Source organism: Pinus tabuliformis, chromosome 6 (genome assembly GCF_031772625.1).
Source record: "Pinus tabuliformis cultivar Carrire ecotype Pingquan chromosome 6, CPIR1, whole genome shotgun sequence".
NCBI classification, from domain to species: Eukaryota; Viridiplantae; Streptophyta; class Pinopsida; order Pinales; family Pinaceae; genus Pinus; species Pinus tabuliformis.
In genome coordinates, this window is record NC_142292.1 from 627,384,477 (window position 1) to 627,399,028 (window position 14,552).

Sequence of the window (14,552 nt, forward strand, 5' to 3'; positions counted from 1 at the left end):
TGGTCAAATAGCCCTCTTGTCAAGTCAATCTTCTACCCAACAAAATCGGCCCTCTCATATCTGCCTAGGACGAATTTCAACCTTCCAAAAGCAGCCTAGAAATTCAGCCCTTCTGGCCAAAATATATTGCCTAGAATTTCAACTGTGCCACCCAGAATATGCCAAGAAAGTCACACATGCAAAGTCAAGGAAAGAGAGAGATACTTTAAATGAATTCGTCCTTCTTCTTCTTCGCTTGGATGCCCAGAATATATCTTGTCTTTTGTGTGAGATCGAATGGTGCCTTGTGGAGGAGGTTGAGTGCCTTAAATATAATGTCCTGTCTGTCCGTATGGGTGTCTCTTCACTGGTGCCGACTTGACTTCAAGGAAGGTCGACTTGACAAATTTGGAGCCAAAACTTCAAAATTCAAAATTTTCTCTTTTGATACCAACATGAAAAACATGTCTTATATTAATTATTGCAGGGGCTAAAATATAAATTATGAAGACCAACCATAGCTACAAAATTCAACAAAAATTAGTAGACGAACTCAACTCACAATCATACGAAACATCCATATCATCAACTAAATCAAAATTATCTACATCACCTCCATCTTGTTTGGTGGAGCTTCTAGTTCCTATGTTTTCAATCTCGTCAGGATTAGTGAGCCATTTTGGGGGACCTTTATAAGATGGTTCAGGTTGCTCCATCAATTAAGTTGGGCCAGCATCAAGATTCAACCTTCCAATCCTCTCAATCACATCACCTAAAGGGTCTTCTTGATCTGAAGAAATGATTAGGCCTTCACTAGGGGGAGACAACGCTTCAAAAGGAGATTCCATATACTGGTCCGAGATAGGAATCCCCCCTTCAAGATGTGGAATCTCATTATCAAATTCATGATAAGTTTTTGCATGATTAAATCTATCCAAATGATCAAATTGTCATTCAAGAATGTTGTCAATCCTAGAAAATTTAAGAAAAATCACATCTCTAGACAATATAAATTTCTTATTTACCTCATCGTAAAGTCAATGTGCTTTTTGGTATCTGAATACCCTAAGAAGATGCATTTACAACTCCTTGCATCAAGCTTGTTTCTTTGTTCCTTAGGAATCAAGGCATAGTAGGTGGAACCAAAGATCCCGAGATGCCTTACCAAAGGAATGTGGTCGTACCACATTTCATAAGGAGTCTTATTTCTAAGAGCATGAGATGTACATTTGTTTTTGACATATATTGCACATAGCACTACATCAGCCCAAAACTTCAACTTCACATTTTTGAAAAACATCATGGAGCGAGCCATATTCAAAATAGTTATGTTCATTCTTTCAACTATGCCATTTAGTTGAGGATTGTAAGGAACAGCAGTTTGACATTGAATCGCATGTTGCAAAGATAGTTTTCAAATACATTAGAAGTATATTCTTTCCCATTATCAGTATGAAAGGAGCCAATATGTGATTGTGCATCATTTTCACTACATGCATGAAAATTTCTGAGAGTTTCAAAAGCTTTTGATCTACTTTTCAACAAGTATACCCAACACATCCCAGTGTAACCATCATTAAAAGTCATCATACATCTATCTCCATTTGCAAAAAGAATAGGCATAGGGCCACACAAATCAAAATGAATCTGTGCAAGTTTTCTACATGCTCTGGAAGTAGAATCATGAAATGGTTGTTTGTTATGTTTTCCTAGGATACAAGCATCACATTGCTTCAGTTTCCTTGGAATAGTTGGAAAACCATAAACACCATTCTTTTTCAACAAATGAAGACTATCATAATTAAGATGTCCAAATCTTGCATGCCATAGAAGACTGGATGACAATGTACCTTCATTGTACTGAGAAAGGCATGCAAAGTTTTGTGCATGAGCAGATGTTCCTTGCAACTTCAACAGTGTTTCCTCCTCTATTCCAATCATGACAATTGTGTTGTCTGATGCTTTTCTTATCTCTATTTTTCCATCAAACATATGAATGGAGTGTCCTTGTTGGCGAATGTGAACAAGGGACAACAAATTTCTCTGCAATTCTAGAAGGTAGAGTACATCATGCAAAAGAAAGTTAGAAATTATAGGAAATTTAACCCTGAGGGTGCCAAGTTGGATGGCTTGAGATTTGACTTGTTTGTAAAATACAGTGCACCATCTACATTATCATTGAGGTCTTCAAAGAAGTCTTTTAAAAGGCCATATGGCAAGTTGCACCTTTATCAAGCAACCATGCATCTTTCCAAGAAGCAAAGGAAGTATGAACAAATCTTCAATTACTCCAATATTGCAATGGGCAACCAATAACAAGTAAATTCAAGTGCTTTACCTTTTGTTGGATCTAGTGTTTTACCTTTGACTTCTTTGCAATCTTGATTGATTCTCTGCTAGGGGATTTTGTATGTGGATGCGTCATGTCCATCTTTGTCAAAGCGAATGTAGTGGAGATCAGATCTTCCTCCTTGATGATGTTTACCACACTGCCTTTGTGATTCTTTCTTCCACGTCCTCCTCTACTACCTCTTCCTTTAGGAGAATCATGAGACTGATTCTTCTCTTTCTGTGCAAGACACGCTACTTCTTCAAGGGACTAAGATGATGTCTTCCTCTTCCCAAAAGCCTTCTCCCATTCTACAAACTTCTCCACAAGAAAGTCAAAAGTAATGGCCCTGAGTTGTGCACTAGCTTGTAGGGATTCAAGATAGTGAGAGTGTATGGGATAGAGGGCCTTGACAAAGACTATGAGAGGTATGTCCATCTGAACTCTAGTGGCATGTACATCATGCATGATGGCTCTAATTTCGGAGGCTAGTGCCAAGGGGTCATCATCTTTCAAGTCAAGGTTGAAGAGTTTGACCATCAACTGAACAACTTCCAATTTTGAGTGTGAGTCATATAGATCTTCTAGCATTTTCAATTCACCATAAGAACTTGCAATTGAAACTATATGATGACTAACTTGCAGCCACATTTACATATACTTCCACAAATGTTGGACACAAATAGCAAACAATTCTTCACCATTGTTTCTATATTGTTGTCTTTGTGCTTAGAAGCCTTCTTTATTTTTTGTGTTGCTAGCTATTTGATGGAGCCTCACCATAGTCTCATGACATTTGAGCCTCTCGACCCACTAGTTGAGAGTCTTGCATTCAAAACTAGTGGGTACATCCCAGCTACTTCTGCTTCCTACATGAAGTTGGTACATAGCCTCTACTCGGAAGTAGATCTAGCACTGGACACTGGGCACATGGGGCATGTAAAGCATAAGTGTTCGCAGTATGTGCAAAACAACCAAAGAAGTCCTATGAAGCTAGACAACAACTACTACAATTAACAACAAGGGGCTCCTCATAGTAGACCAATGACTGTATGCAGATTTAGGGACAAGGTTGTATGTGAAAAAAGATGGCAAAAAGTGAGGACTACTTCTTCAAATACTTCACCCAAGCACTCACCATCCTCTCTAAGAAAAACCCTCTCATTGGCACTCGAGGGGAGATCCACCAGCAGTGCTCTTTTAGAAAACAAATTGCACACAAAAAGCAAGTGTTGACCGATAGGTCGATGCCACAATGATAGAGTGATAGCTGAATGGTATGGTATAAATACTACAGCGGAAGTTGGTCGAGAGAGTTGTTAGTTTGGCAAAGCAAGAGAGTGCATGTATATCGTTGATTGGTGTGAGGGATTTGTTCGAGAAATGGGAACTGTTCTAGTAGGAGGCTTAACAATAATGCTCGATGGATCATTGAACGAGGAGTCAAGCTGGGAATTTCACGTTCTAGGTCAGTGCTTCATAGCAACAAGCAAGACTGCCATGGAAAGAGCGTGGCAAAGTAACGGGCAAGATTGGATGGAAAGGGCGTGTCAGAGTAATGAGCAAGACAAGCAAACAGACAGTGAAGACTGGCGTGGAAAGGGCAGAGCCGGCAGAGGATTTGCAGAGGAGTTATTCTGAGTGGAGCAGAAATGCCTAATTTTGGCTCGGATACCATGTCAAGCCAATGAGTAAGTCCCGAATTGATGCATTTGCATTAATGTGAGCAGAGTTATATAACATGGAGGTGTGACCTTTGGTATTCATCTTCCAAGGTCATTTCGTAGTCTAACTGTTCATTTTCATTTTCATTTATTTACATATTTACAATTTACTCACCCAATCATTAAGTGTCTAACAGTCAATTCATTTTTTTGGAAGTATGAGCAAAAATACTAACCATTCGCATACAAATGTATCCCTGCACTAAACTGTGGGTCATGTTGCTTCTACGGCTCAAAATCAAAAATCAGTTTAAATGCAGCAATGCAATAAAAAAAATCTGCTGAGATAATTATATTGTATTACAGATCTAGGGTTTATTTTTCCCAATGATTTTTTTCACTGTCTGAGATAAAAATTATTTTATTACACGTCTAGGCTTTTTTCCCGGTGATTTGTTTCATTGTCGGAAATACATGATGAGTGGGATTTCTGCATTAAATTGCTTTACAGACGGAAATAAACCCTTATAACACGAAAAGCTCAATTCTTTTATTAGGGTTTAGGGTTTTAGTGTGTATCAAAGGAAGAAGTATCTACTTACCAGAAAATTGGTTGTGAAGGAATCGAGAGTAAACGTGAGTACTAGTTTGAGTCGTCCGCAACAAATGCAATCGATGGTTGAAAATAGCGGATGCGCGTTGCAGCGGCGCCATAGAGAGTACTAACAGCGAAACCAAGCTTCTTCTTCTGCTCTCTCACAGGGTTGCCATTCATAGTATTCTGATTACACTGTTTTTCTTATCATGTTGATTATCGAGGGTCAAATGACACCATCGAAGGGCTGACATGATTCATGAAAGGGTGTGTTTAACTCAATTAGGTTTCTTTTGTGATGTATGGATCTGAGAGAGAAGGCGGTTTAGATATTTTTGAAATTGCAAAGTGTCGTGCTAGGAAATTAAAATTTATTTACGGGTAAAATTTACATTTTGTATTTTTTTTATTAAAATTCACCTGAAAGAATTTCATTTCTCTCCACATTCAATAGATACATACATAGGGTTAAATCAACCATAAAAAGTAATTTTAAAAAAAAAAAAAAAAAAAAATTATTTATCAAAAAATATTGTATATTTTTTTTAGTTTGAATATAATTTTTAGGTTTAATAAATAGATATGTCGTATGCGGTAGATTTTGTATTTTGGTTCATCTTTTTTTAGGGACTTTAGTTCTGCAATTTAAGGTTCTAATTTTAGTGAGAGATTTATAATTAGAGTTGTCTAACGAGGTGGAGGAATAGCCCAGACGGCCAAAAGTGGTCGAAATTCGGGTAAAAAAATTTCAAAAAATCTTGTAGAGACCGTGTTTGAATCGTGTTTTTGATGGTGGAAATGGATTCAGCACCATCAAAAACGTCTAAGACACCTAAAATTTTGAAGTTTAACAACTATAACTTGGATTTACAAAAATCCTTGCTGAATTTTCTCTAAATATGACAAGAATTTTCATAACTTTCCGAGCAATTCCTCTGGCTAGTTATACTATGGCTTTATAATTAGTTGTGGGTATTTTATTAAAAAATAAGATTTTGTGTTTTGGTTCATTGGTGTTTTTTAGGGACTTTATTTCTGTAATCTAAGGTTCCAATCTTAGTGAGAGATTTATAATTAATTGTGGGCCTCAACTAGGGATGATGTCCATTGTAGTGGCCTTTACTGGACCATGTTTATCCAAGGTGCCCCCCATTATTATGTGGAATAAATGTTATATTCAGCATCTTGAAATATTTTCTATAATTTAAAATTTGTCTCCCATTGTGATCCAAGTGGATATTGGTGGCCGCCTGCCTATTCCACTTGGACCCTCAACATTGTTTCCTATCAGTTTCTTATTTTTCAGCATAGTTTCCTATTTCGGTGGTTTCCTATCTTTTGCAATTTTTCGGGTCCTAAACTTATGGAATTGTTTTGAGGCTCTAAATGACGTTTTTTGGGGAAATGGAATACCTTTTCATTAACTTACAGTTGCAGTCGAAAGTTGTTTTCCTCAAATAGACCTTTCTAACGAGCTATTGTGCATGCCAAATGGAGATCATATGCCAAAGTTATGACCCCAAGAAGTTGACATTTCAATTAACCCCATCGATGCCCATAAGCTTTTGGCACTTCATCTCCTAAGGTTAGGTTTTTAAATGTTTAGGGTTTCTAATTGTTTCTTGGTGAAAAAATTAGAACCTCATTATAACACAGTTCAGAAGGCATGTAGCTGACACATCTCTTCTCAAAGGTAAGCTACTACCGTTCGAGCTAATTCGCTTTCATTATGCATGTAAACAATTTTCAGCATACACCAGTTATTAATTGAAGTTAGGTTTCATTGTATCTCTATGTTTTTGGTTTTAAATATGTATTTCATTTTGTTCATTCATAAATCTAAATCGGTGGTATCAAAGCAGTGTGCTCTTTCTCTATTTTTATGTGCATGTCCCTAACGAGATCAGGGTATAAGGAGTTGGGACTCAAACTGTTTGAACCCTTGCCAGACTTTTGTTGTCGACCCTAATGGCCTCCCATGCCAGAATAAAAGAAAGACGAGGGAACAACAAATCCTATCAAATTGTTGTTTGAAGAAGCTCTCGAGTAACAGAGGAACGAAATGATGGATAAATTTTCCCAGATCCTTCAGTGATTACCAATAGGCAACACATCTTCATCCAGCAACCACTTCGAAGGTGTCACCCCCTTTAAGGTACAAGTTAACTTTTATATTCTTATATTTGAAGGCCATATAGATGCAGTTGTTGAAGATAAATGGTTAAGTTTTTTGGAAGGGTATTTTCCATCCCATGATTTTTCTGATAAAGAGAATATTACTTTTGCATGGCTTAAAGCGGCTACCACGTCAAGGACTGGTCAAAAACTTATTATGAGAAAAGACCACGGAGGAGTTTGCATTGTTTTCAGTTACACCCTCTTGGAACTCTTTTAAGGATGTTGTTAAGCAACAATATTACCATGTCAGAAGCTACAAATACAAATATATAAGATGGACCACATTACGGCAGGAAAGGGACCAAGATATGCCATAGTTCATGAATATTTTTGATACTTTGCACACTAAGTTGGGTATCATTGACTCTAAGCATCATCTAGTGCTCAAGTATCATGGTTGTCTACACAAATACATCCAGGTGGAGATGGAGTTCTTGGACATATCCTCTCTTAGAACATCATACTTATATGCTACTTGAATCGAGCAAAAATTTAAACATAGTAAGTGAGACTTTGGTTCTGCGAAGCTAAAGTAGGGCAACGGCATCCCCACACCATAGAACAAAGGAAATATCCAAGGTGGAACAAACCTAGGACAACCCATCGAAGCTGCAAACAAATGATAGCAATGCGAAGACGAAGAAGGACACAAGAAAGTGGTGTGAGTTTCACAAGAGCCCCACTCATAACACAAATGAGTGTCGTGCAAAGTAGTCGCTCGTGACCGAGATGAAAGCTTCAAAGTCAAATGTAGGTCCCAACTTTGAACCAGACCCGGATAAGGGGAATATATCATTGATGTAGAACCTAGTGCCATCATTGCTACCACTAAGGTCCAACATAAGGAGCTTGAAGATTTGAATGAAGGTGAGTGCCTATTCCACTCACAAATGTGGGTAAAGGGGACTTTTTTGCATTTCATTGCAAATAGTGGGAGTCAAAAGAACCTCATCCCAAAAGAGGTCGTTAAGTGGTTGGGCCAGCTGACAACACCACATCCGTAGCCATACACCATCAGGTGGCTCCACCAAGGGTGAGACCTTTGCGACAACAAACAGTGTCGCATACCCTACAACATTAAGCCTTTCATGGAAAAGGTATTGTGTGATGTTGCTCCCCTTTAAGATTGTGATGTTTTGTTAGACCAACTATACTTGTGAAACCATCCAAACCTCGTCCTGTTATTATTACCTTGGGAAAAATATTGTATAGGATACCAGAGGTATCCCCGCCTACTGTCATTTCTTTGATCTTTGCTAAGCAATGCAACAAGATCATCTCGCATACTGGGAAATTTGTTTTCCTCCTTGTTTACTGTCAAAGTAAGGGGAAGATCGCAGCCACATCTATGGCCTCCACATAGTGCTCCTTAGTGGGGAAAAAGCAAATGGATAAGGTTGTGGAAGAGTATAGAGACATCTTCTCCTCACCCACAGGGGCACTTTTGCACTGTCAGGTCAAGCATTCCATCGATCTGACCCCTGGTGCACCTCTACCTAATGGGTCAATCTATTGTCACTCTCTCCTGTAAAACAAGGAAATCAAGTGACAAATCCAGGAGCTACTACAAAAAGGGCACATCTAATGAAGTTCCTCACCTTATGGGAGCCCAATTGTACCCATTCAAATGAAGGATGGGACCTGGAGGCTCCGTATTGATTATCAAGCCCTGAACAAAATCACAATCATGAATAGGTACTTGATTCCACTAATTGATGACCTTCTTGATCAACTCAAGGGATCGAAATACTTCAACAAGATTGATTTGTAAGTTTGGCTATCACCAAGTTCCAATAGAACCCACAGATATGTGGAAGATTATTTTCAAGTCCAAGGAGGGTCTTTTTGAGTGGTTTGTCACGCCCTTTAGTTTTGATGAATGCCCTTGCAACTTTCATGAGGCTGATGGATGACATATTACAACATTCACAAACTCATTCATAGTTGTATATCTTGATGATATTCTCATCTCCAACAAGAGTTGGGAAGAGCACTTGCAATATATTTGGCAGGTCCTGAATACTTTGCGACAACACAAACTATGTGCGAACTTGAAAATTCCTCCTTTAGCATGGACAAGGTCCACGATATGAGTTACATTATTGATGAGCAAGGTGTGCATGTGGATCCAGCTAAGATCCAAGTCATTCGTGAATGGTCAGCGCCAACAAGTCTCACAGAGCTTCGCAACTTCTTTGGCCTTGTTGATTTCTACTGCAGATTCATGTTGGGATTCTCTCATATCACTTGGCCCTTAATTCAAGTTACCAAGGGTGGATCAAAAGCAAAAAAATTGGTCTGGGTTACAAAATAAAACATTTGTTGCGTTGAAACATTGCCTTTGCTTTGCACCAATCCTCACATTACTGGACCTACAACAACGATTTGAGATTGAGACATATGTCTCTAACTATGTTATTGGTGTAGTCCTCATTCATCAAGAACATCTAGTGGCCTATAACAGTGAGACAATCTCTGATACTATCTAAAGATACCCCAGCTAGGATAAGGAGATGTGTTCTATCATGCAGGCATATTGGTAGTGGAAACATTACATTATGGGGAAGGAGATGACCATCCACATAAGTCATCGACCTATTCAGTTTATGTAGACACAGGGGAAGTTATTGAATTATTGCCATTAGAAATGGTCCACATATCCGCAACAATTCCATTTGAACATTAAATGCAAGAAGGGTAGCACTAATCACATTGCAGATTGTCTCAATTAGCCTTCAGTTGTGGGACTAACCATTTTTCTCAACTCTTGTGTGCACAAGACTCCTGGATGGCCGCAACTATACAAAAATGATATAGGATTTGCCACCATATATTATATGTTGATCAAAGGTAGGCAAGTTCTAGACTTCCACCTCCAAGATGCATTGTTGTCCCCAACGAGATCATGATATAAGGAGTTAAGACTCAAATTGTTTGAACCCTTGCAAGAATTTCCTCACCAACCCCGATGGCCTTCCATGGAAGAATAAAATAAATACAAGGGAGCAAGAAATCCTATCAAATTGTTGCTTGAAGAAGCTCTCGAGTGACAAAGGAACGAAATGATGGATAACTTTTCCCAAATCCTTCGACGGTTACCAATAGGTGGCACATCTTCATCCATCGACCACTTCGAAGGTGTCACACCCTTTAAGGTACAAGTTAACTTTTATATTATTATATTTGAAAGCCATATAGATGCATATGTTGTATATAAATGGTTAAGCTCGTTGGAAGGGTATTTTTTGGGCCATGATTTTTTGGATAAAGAGAAGATTACTTTTGCATGGCTTAAAGCCACTACCACGTCAAGCACTGGTAAAAAACTTACTATGATAAAAGAACCATGGAGGAGTCGACAATGTTTTCAGTTACACCCTCTTGGAACTCTTTTAAGGATTTTGTTAAGCAACAATATTACCATGTCAGAAGCTACGAAGACAAATATATAAGATTGACCGCACTACGGTAGGAAAGGGACCAAGATGTGTCATAGTTCATGAATATATTTTATACTTTGCGCACAAAGTTGGGTATCAAGGACTCTAAGCATCATTTGGTGCTCAAGTATCGTGGTTATCTACACAAACACATCCATATGGAGATGGAGTTCATATACATATCCTTGCTTGGCATGGCATACTGATATGCTACTTGAATCAAGCAAAAATTTAAACATAATAAGTGAGACTTTGGTTCTGCGAATTTGAAGCACGGCAAGTGCACCCCCACACCACAGAACAAAGGAAAGAGTTAAGGTGGAACAACTCATCAAAGCCACAAACAAATAATAGAAATGGGAGACAAAGAAGGACATGAGAAAGTGGTGTGGGTTTCATAAGAGCCCCACTCATAACACAAATGAGTGTCATGCAAACTAGTCACTAGGGCCGAGATGAAAGCTTCAAAGTCAAATGTAGGTTCCAACTTTGGACTATACCCCAACAACGGGAACATACCATTGATGCAGAACCAAGTGCCATCGTTGCTACCACCAAGGTCCAACATAAGGAGCTTGAAGATTGAGATGAAGGTGAGTGTCTATTCCACTCACAATCGTGGGAAAAGGGGACTTTGTTGCGTTTCATTACTAATAGTGGGAGTCAAAAGAACCTCATCCCAAAAAGAGGTCGTTAAGTGGTTGGACCTGCTAACAACACCACACTGACAACCATACACCATCGGGTTGTAGAAAATCTTGTAGATTCACAAGCTCGTGCAATCTACTAAAGCACAGGATAAGAATATACTTATGATTTCAACCAACGGAAGCCAATAGATCAATGAAAACAATATGAACAAGAAGAAGATAAATCAATGGCACATAACACAAGATGTGTCTAGGGAAAGTCACTGCTCAAAATCTCGTTATCTTTATTGCATATATCATAAATATGAGCGAAGATACAAAGCTTGTTCTCACTAGAACAATTCCGCACAAGTATGCTCAACTCTCTCAACTCACAAGCTAGTTCTTGGCCAACACTTAGCCAATTCTACATCTCTCCAATCTCCTAATCTCTTGCGTAATTCCTAGGATGAATAGCCCGTATTTAAAGGGAAATCATGCTTCCAAAACTACGAAATCCAAACATAGGATCAATCTTTGATGCATGCATGATATTTAAACTCCAGTAAATAATAGCACTGATAGTACATTGTCCCTGCACTCTAGTCTCAACTGGGTCTTTCTCTGAACTAACATGCATGAGTTTCTCATGAGGGAATCTTCAGTTAACTGGAGTAGCACTAGTGGATGCATTAGTGCACCAATTGATTGTTAGTCCTTTATTAGTTCCAAAAACAATTTAGAACTAATTTAACTAAACTTAACTCAGTAAATTGAGTGATCTAATTTCCAACTCAATTTAAACTCATACTGGACCCCTAAAACATAGGGAGAACATATACATGACTACAAAAAGACTTCCAACTCAAAATTCCTAAGCTAATTAAGTTAATTAAACTTAATTAACTATTTACAAGTTGCTATGAGAATAGAATTCAATTTTAATTCTCAGTTTAATTCAAGGACAAATTAAACTGGAATTTCTTGTTGCCATTTCTCAACACTCCCTCTCAACAAAAAAGGTATTATCAGGTACCTCGATCCTGTCTTTGTGAAACTAGAATTTACATCTTGACAATGCCTTTGTCAAAATGTCAACATCTTGCTCCTCTGTGGGAATGTACTCTAACAACATAATCCACCTCAATACACAATCTTTGAGATGATGATATCGGATATCAATATGCTTGGACTGATCATGAAAAACTGGATTTTCAGAGAGTTTGATACAACTCTGATTATCGCAGTAAATCACAGTTGGATCCATCTACTGACCAAACAAACCAACCAGGATCTTCCTCATCCAGATGGCCTCACATGATACCTAACTCACAGCCATGTACTCTACCTCTACCGAACTGAGTGCAACTAATCTATGTTTCCTGTTGTACCAAGAAACTACAGCTGACCCAATATTGAAGATCCCTTATAATGTGCTATTCCTGTCGATGGACTCCCTGCCCAATCTGCATCGATGAAGCCTTAAAGTTTCACTACCTCTATCCATTTGTACCATAATCCATACTGAGAAGTTCCCCTGAGGTATCTTGACACATGCTTTGTTGCCTTCCAATACAACTTGGTAGGCCTAGCCATTGCTTGACTAAGTTGGTTAAATGGATAACACATATTCCGTCGTGTGTTCACCAAGTACATGAGTGAACCCACAAGCTGCTTGTAAATAGTAGCTTCCACTACTTCCCCTGAAGTAGCATCCTCCTTCCTCCAGTTACCTGTTAGAGGAGTCTCCATGGGTGTGCATCTCTCCATGTGAAATCTCTTGAGTATCTCGTTCGCATACTTGCCCTGAGACACAAACAACTCCCCATCTCCTTGCCATACCTCCATGCCAAGAAAGTAATGCATGAGCCCCATGTCCTTCATCTCAAACTCTCTTGCAAGGTCCTCCTTTCAAGATTTGATTAGCTGATCATCACCTGTCAGTATGAGATCATCAACATAAAGTACAATAATCAACAACTTACCTTCCACCACTATGTGGTACAAGTTCGCATCCGCTTCACTCTTCATGAAGCTTGACCCGGTGAAGTAGCTATCTATCATGGTGCACCAAGCACCGGGTGCTTGCTTCAACTCATACAACGCTCTCTTGAGCTGGCACATATGCGACTCACGATCAAAGGTCTCAAAACCTTCAGGTTGCTCTATGTACATCGCTTCCTCAATCATGCCATTAAGGAAGGTTGTCTTTACATCCATCTGATGTATCTTCCAAACCATTTGTTTTGATAGTGTCAATATAGGTCTAATTGACAAGTACCTTGCAATAGTAGCAAAGGTCTCATCATAGTCAATCCCCTCTACCTGTGAAAATCCACGGGCCACAAATCTAGCCTTATGCTTCTCCACACTACCATTTGCAACTTGATTTACCTTGTAAAGCCAACGGGAGCTCACCACCGACTTGTCCTCTGGTCTCGGGACGACATCCCCAAACACTGTTACGAAGTATGGAGTCATACTCCTCCACCATGGCATCAACCCAAACCGGCTACTGCACTGCTTCCTTAAAGGAAGATGGCTTTGTCACAACACATTCGACCATAAGATCCATGTATTCAGTGTACCTCTCAGATGACCTCCTATGCCTGTTCTAAGAAGTGGGTGCTCCCACATTCACATGTGAATCATCCAACAATTTGTCAGCCTCTCTGATTTGCTTTCTTCCTTCTCTAGAAGACTCTGCCTGAGTGGATGTCTCCACTCTTGGATCCTCTACATGTGGTTGCTCCACATCAATCTTAGGCTCCTCAACCTTACAAGCGAAAAGCTCTACATCGCATGTAGCTCAAGCTCCCTCTCAAAGGAATCTCACATGGCCTTCTCCTCATCGAATCTGACATCCCTACGAACAACTATCATCCTGCTGGTCTGCAAGTAGACTCAATAGTTATGAGGTGTATCAGTGTACCCCACAAATATCCCCAACTCTGATATCGACTCAAGCTTCTTCCATGCATCTTTGGTCACATGGTAATATACCGATGATCTAAAAATCCTGAAGCGACCAACATCTGGCCTCTTACCGGAATAAGCCTTCTCTAGTGTCTTCATCTCAAGCATCTAATGTGGGCTACAGTTCTAAACATAAACCATTTTGTTGCATGCCTTAGCCCACAAGTGTAGTGGTTGGCCCTAACCATGCAACATTGCCTTTGTTGGCGCTACTATGCTTATGTTCTTCCTCTCGGCCACCCCATTCTGCTGAGGGTTATGGGTGTCGTCAACTCTCGTTTAATCCCTTCCGTTGCATAGAAGTTCTTAAACTCGTCTGAGACATACTCACCACCATTATCACTTCGTAGAGATTTAACCTTCTTGCCTGACTCTTTCTCCACTAATGCTTTAAACTCACAAAACTTTGTGAAAGTTTGATCCTTTTTTTCTGCATGAAAAATATCCAACATTTAAGAGAATAGTCATCAACAAATATAACATAATACCTGTGTTTGGCGGTGGATGATGTCAAGAATGGTCCACACACATTTGAATGGACTCGCTCTAGAATAGCCTCTGCTCAATTGTCTTCTTCGTGAAAGGAAGACTTGGTGTATCTTCCCAAAGTACACCCCTTGCATGCATCAACTTTCTCAAGCGTACCTTTGGGAAGACGAGTAGAGATCTGCTGCAATATCTTCAAAGCCCCGTGATTCAAGTGGTCTAATCACCTATGCCACAACTTGCCAATGTCTCGGCTCTACACCCTTTCTACTTTTG

The 14,552-nt window shown here is 39.3% G+C and overlaps 1 protein-coding gene across 1 annotated transcript in view; it reads right to left on the reverse strand.

Moving 5' to 3' along the window:
* LOC149260189 (uncharacterized) overlaps positions 1–4,888 on the reverse strand; it is a 44,263-nt gene extending 39,375 nt beyond the window's left edge. The window contains exon 1 of the mRNA XM_089419810.1: positions 4,575–4,888. Within this exon, the coding sequence (XP_089275936.1) occupies positions 4,575–4,686 (112 nt within the window). The 5' untranslated portion in view covers positions 4,687–4,888. The remainder of the gene's footprint in view (positions 1–4,574) is intronic.
* Positions 4,889–14,552: the final 9,664 nt, after the last annotated feature.